This window comes from Eimeria necatrix, genomic scaffold (assembly GCF_000499385.1).
Source record: "Eimeria necatrix Houghton genomic scaffold, Enh_scaff1688, whole genome shotgun sequence".
NCBI lineage: Eukaryota > Apicomplexa > Conoidasida > Eucoccidiorida > Eimeriidae > Eimeria > Eimeria necatrix.
The window spans coordinates 1-5863 of record NW_013652368.1 but is presented as its reverse complement, the minus strand read 5'-3'; the positions used below and the strand labels follow the sequence as shown (position 1 = coordinate 5863).

The 5863-nt window shown below is 46.5% G+C and overlaps 2 protein-coding genes across 2 annotated transcripts; both read right to left on the bottom strand.

Moving 5' to 3' along the window:
* Nucleotides 1–72: 72 nt before the first annotated feature.
* Nucleotides 73–798, bottom strand: ENH_00020110 (hypothetical protein; the record flags this gene model as incomplete). Its single annotated transcript, XM_013579440.1, has 2 exons — nt 73–113; nt 501–798. The coding sequence occupies 2 exons, from the start codon at nt 796–798 to the stop codon at nt 73–75; spliced, it is 339 nt and encodes a 112-aa protein (XP_013434894.1).
* A 2090-nt stretch (nt 799–2888) lies between these two features.
* Nucleotides 2889–5753, bottom strand: ENH_00020100 (hypothetical protein, conserved; the record flags this gene model as incomplete). The annotated part of the gene is made up of 6 exons (XM_013579439.1): nt 2889–3117; nt 3316–3390; nt 3776–3864; nt 4540–4972; nt 5323–5442; nt 5699–5753. Coding segments are annotated over 6 exons (1001 nt in total), but the record flags the coding sequence as incomplete, so codon positions are not given.
* Between the last annotated feature and the right edge of the window lie 110 nt (nt 5754–5863).

Sequence of the window (5863 nt, the reverse complement as noted above, 5' to 3'; positions counted from 1 at the left end):
AAACCCTAGCCGCCCCAGTGGCCCAGTCCACTTGCGTGGGAATTGGGGGGGACCCTTTCAGCGGGACCAGCTTCAAGGACTGTCTGCAGCAGTTCGCGCGAGACCCCCAAACCCTAGGCAAACCCTAAACCCTAAACCCTAAACCCTAAACCCTAGCCAGCTCTAGAAAAGGCTAGATGGGTCTAAATGGCGAAGTGCAGCGCGTTGCTGCTCTGGAGGTTTGGGCCTTGCTGCTTTAGGGTTTAGGGTTTAGGGTTTAAGGTTTAAAACCTGCGGCAGAAGAACTAAATCGTTTTTGTAGGGTTTAGGGTTTAGGGTTTAGGGTTTTAACCCTCGACAGAAGGGCCAAGTCATTTCTGCTGCAGGCATTGTCTTGATTGGCGAGATTGGCGGCTCAGCTGAGGAAGAGGCCGCGGAGTGGCTTAAAGGTAAACCCTAAACCCTAAACCCTAAACCCTAGTTTGGTGTTGTTGCAGTCGTACTCCTGCAGGCATGCGTACCTGCGGGGCTTGCTGCTGCTGCTGCTGCTGCTGCTGCTACTCCTGCTGCTGCTGCTGGTCCTGCTGCTGCTGCTCCTGCTGCTGCTGCTACTCCTGCTGCTGCTGCTGCTGCTACTCCTGCTGCAGCTCCTGCTGCTGTTTCTGCTGCTGCTGCTGCGGCGCCGCCCCTGCTGCTGCCGCTGGCGCTCCGTCCCTGCTGCTGCTGCTGCTGCTGCTGCTGCTGCTGCTGCAGCAAAGCAGCTGGGTTGTGGTTTGCTGCTGCAGAAAACCAAATCGGAAAGCCAGTGGTCAGCTTCATTGCGGGAGCTGCTGCGCCTCCGGGGAAGCGAATGGGCCACGCGGGGGCCATTGCTGGCAGCAGCAGCGGCACTGCAGCAGCAAAAGCAGCAGCACTTCGCAGCGCGGGAGTGGAAGTTGTTCAAAGTCCAGCCCGCATTGGAGAAGCTATTTACAAGGCCCTCAAGAAGGCCGGCCGCATTTAGCAGCAGCAGCAGCAAACCCTGCTGCTGCTGCTGCTGCTGCTGCTGCTGCAGCGGCGGCGGTAGGGGCGGCTGCGCTGCAGAGCTGCGGCCGCTGCTGCTGCTGCTGCTGCTGCAGCAGCGGCGGCGGTAGGGGCGGCCGCGCTGCAGAGCTGCGGCCGCTGCTGCTGCTGCTGCTGCTGCGGCGGCTGCAGGGCCGGACACACTGCAGAGCTGCTGCTGCTGCTGCTGCTGCTGCTGCGGCGCAGGTGTGTTTGTTCGTTGTAGTGCAGAAGGCGAATATTCGTGAAATGGAAATGGAAATTAAATTCAAAATTAAATTCAAAATTAAATTCAAAATTAAATTCAAAATTAAATTCAAATATAAACTAAAGTGTCTCGCGATGCATGCACGAGCGGCGCAGCATTTCCGGCTGCTTCGTGGTTTGCTGCTGCTGCCAGCGGCTTGCAGCCAGCTGCTGCAGCAGCTGCTGCAGCAGCTGCTGCAGCAACCGCAGCAGCTGCTGCTGCTGCGGGTGCTGCAGCTGCAGCTGCAGCAAGTACGGCGGTTGCAGCAATGGCAAATGCTGCAGCAGCTGCAGCAGTAGCCGCAGATGCTGCAGCAAATTCAGCGGATGCAGCAACAGCAGCAGATGCTGCAACTGCTAGCTGCTGCTGCAGTTGCTGCTGCTGCAGTTGCTGCTGCTGCTGCTGCTGGCTGCTGCTGTAGCGCCCTTAGAGGACTTATATTCGGTCATCCTAAGTTTATGTATGAAGTTGCTTCTGTGGTGTAAATTTGTAAATAATTATATTTAATTATTATATTAAATAATTATATTTAATAATTATATGTAATAGTTATTTTTATAGTTATATTAAATGATTATATTTGACAATTCAACTTAAATAAATAATTAAATAAATAAATAATAAATAGAAAATTATAAATAAACAAAAAATAAGTATTAAATGAAGAAATAAATAATAAAAAGATCTGACAGATTTCCCCTTAGCTGTCACTTCCCGAACAAATTTGCTTTTGTTTTTTACATTTTCATTTTGCTGCAACAAAGCAGTTGTGCCATAGGACTCGACACTGCAGCAGCAGCAGCAGCAGCAGCAGCAGCTGCTGCTGCTGCTGCTGCTGCTGCTGCAGTGTCTGCGCAGACAGCGGAGCTGCGGCCTTTTGCACTTTGCTGCTCAGCGAAGCTTTTCCTTCATAGAAGAAAAATGCCTAAAATATGTAATAATAACAATAAATAATAATAATATCAATTAATAATAATAAATAATAATAATATTAATTAAATAAAAATAATAATAATTGTTTTTATTGTTGAAAAGAATTATCAGTTTTGTTGCAGTGGAAAGAAGCTGCGCTGGGGTGTACGTACACCCCAGACCCGCAGCCACAAATATAGCCAAGAGACAAAAGAGGGAAAAAGAAATAAAATAAAATAAAATAAAATAAAATAAAATAAAATAAAATAAAATAAAATAAATGAAATTAAAAGAGACAAAAAGAAGAGAAAGCTGAAAGCAGCAGCAGTTGCTGCTCTTCCTTCGAGTCACTTGCAGCTAAAAAGCAGCAGAGAGCAGCAGCAGCAGCAGCAGCAGCTTCTTGCTTCTGCTGCTGTTGCTGCTGCACCTCTGCTGCTGCTGCTGCTGTTGCTGCTGCTGAAATTAGATGTTGAAGAAGCCCAGAATAGACAAATTCAAATTATGCTTTAAAATCTCTAGAGCCAGCGCGACTCGCGCTGGCTTCAGCAGCAGCAGCAGCAGCAGCAGCAGCAGCAATACTGCAGCAGCAGCGCAGCAGCTGCAACAGGACCACAGCAGCAGCTGCAGCAACACCTGAAGCAGCTGTTACAGCATCCTTTGCTGCTGCTGCCGCTGCAGGGCGCAACGCGCCAATCTGCGCGTTGCTGCTTCAACTGTCGCTGCTGCTGCTACCACTGCTGCTGCTGCTGCTGCTGCTGCTGCTGCTGCGTTCCGGCTGTGTTTCCGGGCCTGTCAGCGCCTTAGGTGCTGCTGTTGCTGCTGTTGCTGCTGCTGCTGCTGCTGCTGCTGCTGCTGCCTGCCTTTGCAGCTGACTGTCTTGCTGCGCCAGCTCTTCTTCAGAGAAGACCAGCAAGTGCACCATCTGCTCCACCTTCTCCCTGCGACAAACCCTAAACCCTAAACCCTAAACCCTAAACCCTAAACCCTCATGCCCAGAAAAGCCTCGCTTACAGCCCCCGCCCTGTAGGTACTTCTCTATTGTAAACTAGCACTCTCCGCCCTACCCTCTAACCCCTAAACCCCAAACCCTAAACCCTAAACCCTAAACCCTAAACCCTAAACCCTTGCTGCGGCACCTTAGTTCTTCTTCCGGCTCTATGCAGAAAACCGCCCGCAGCACTTCGTAGACTCCAAACCACCGCAGCGTTTCTCTGAAAACAAAAACGGAGAAATTAAATAAAATAAAAATAAATTAAAAATAAAATAAATTCATAAAATGATAAAATGATAAAACAAAAGAGAAACAGAAGCAAGGGAGAAAAATGAAACTGGAATACACAGCAGCGACCGACAACAGAAATGCAGCAGCAGCAGCAGCAGCAGCAGCAAAAGCAACAACAACAGCAGCAGCAGCAGCAGCAGCACCGTTTTTCGCTGCAGCACGAGCAGCAGCAGAAAACAATTCAAAAAGGCTTAAAGTCCCTTTTTAAAGAATTATTAAAATAAAATAAAAATAAAAAAGAATTATTAAAATAAAATAAAAATAAAAAAGAATTATTAAAATAAAATAAAAAGAAAAAAGAACAAAAGACCCACCGGCCGTACGCAGAAGCCGCCAAAGCCCCCAAAGCCTCCAGAGCCAGCCGCCGCGCCTTCGGGTCTGCTGCAGGGCCGAAACTCAAGGCCTGCAGCAGCAGAAAAGGCATTTAATTCGAAAAATAAATCAAATTATAATTATAATTGCAAATTAAATCATTTATTTGCTTTTATTTGAGAAAAAAAAACGAAAAAACGCAAAAAATGAACGCCTGGGAGCCGCCCTGCAGCCGCCGTTCTTCAGGTGTACGTACACCCCAGTGCATGCACGCAGCCATGCAGATGTGCATTTAATTTTAAATATAAATATAAATACAAATATAAATAGAAATATAAATATAAATATAAAAAATAAATATAAATATAAATATAAATATAAATATAAATATAAATATAAATACAAATATAAATAGAAATATAAATATAAATATAAAAAACAAATACAAATATAAATATAAATATAAATATAAATATAAATATAAATATAAATATAAATATAAATATAAATATAAATAAAAATAGAAATAAGAATAAAAATGCAAAACTGCAAATGCACTTCACCAAATACAAGTCTGAAAATCCAAAGATCCAAAAGTTTACAAAACTGTAAATAAATTAATCTTCAAATAAAAGAAATAAGTCATTAAAAGACAAATGAAATTAAAAACAAAAATATATTTCAAATGAAATGAAAATATATTTTAAAACAAAAAAACAAAAATCAAAATATGAATTTGTTAACTGCTGCTCATCAAAGGCCCCACATCCACTTTGGGGTGCAGAAACCGCAGCCGCTGCTTCTCTGTGACCCCAGTCTCCTGCTGCTGCTGCTGCTGCTGCTGCTGCTGCTGCTGCTGCTGCTGCTGCTGCTGCTGCTGCCGCTGCTTGTCGTCTTCTGCGTCTTGGGCCTCCAGTTCATCTTTCGCCTTCGCGCGCTGCGGGCTGCCAGGCTTTGGGTAGAGGAAGCAGCAAAGAGCCAGCAGCAAGCGGCAGTCTTCTTGCTGCTGCTGCTGCTGCTGCTGCTGCTGTTCCTGCTGCTGCTGCTGTCCCTGCTGCTGGTGCTGCTGCACTCGCTGCTGCAGCTGCCTGTGGTCCGTCGGCAGCAGCAGCGGGTGCAGCTGCTCGCAGCAAGCCAGCCGCAGCAGCAGCAGCAAAAAGGGCTGCTGGCAGAGCGGCGGCAGGTGAGGCAGCAAATCTCTGAAAATGGAAAAACAGAAATAAATAATAATTTAAAAAGTAAATAATTTATTTAAAATGAATTAAATTGGAGTAATTTGCAGAAAAAAGCATCAAAAACAACCCAAAATAACAAAAGTACGAACTCCCGCGTTTGCTGCTGCTGCTGCTGCAGCTGCTGCTGCTGCTGCTGCTGCTGCGTATTATATACAATTTAACACTTTTGACATTTTCGCTTGTTTTTGCTTTTTATTTTTTTCAAATTACTCCAATTTAATTCATTTTAAATAAATTATTTACTTTTTAAATTATTATTTATTTCTTTTAAAACTTTTAATTAATTATTTATTTAAACATTTGCTGCTGCTCACAGCAGCTCGTTAAGAGTCTGCATGCGCCGCTGCAGCAAAAAGGCCACAGCTTCGTCTTTTGCTGTTACATTCTGCAGAATCTGCAGCAGGAAAATCCCCTTTTCCTTCCAGTAGCTGCTCCTGCAGCAGCAGCAGCAGCAGCAGCAGAGCAGCAGCAGCAGCAGCAGCAGCAGCAGCAAAGGTAGCAGGTGCAGGCTGTGTGACGCCGCAGTGTTTGCTGGCTCGAAATCTAGCACGGAGGCAGCAGCCGCAGCTGCGGTGCCTGCGGCTGCTGCTGCTGCACTGCTGCTGCTGCTGCACTGACTCCTGCTGCTGCTGCTGCTGCTGCTGAGTGCGCAGTGAGCCTGGCTGCAGCAAAACTCCGTGCGCAACTTACTCAGGATTTCGGGGAGCCTCGTGCAGCAGCAGCAGGAAAGGCAGCAGGTGGTAGTCTGCAGCAACACCCAAAACCAGCAAGAACTCCAGCAGCAGCAGCAGCAGCAGCAGCAGCAGCAGCAGCAGCAGCAGCAGCAGCAGCAGCAGCAGCAGCAGCAGCAGCAGC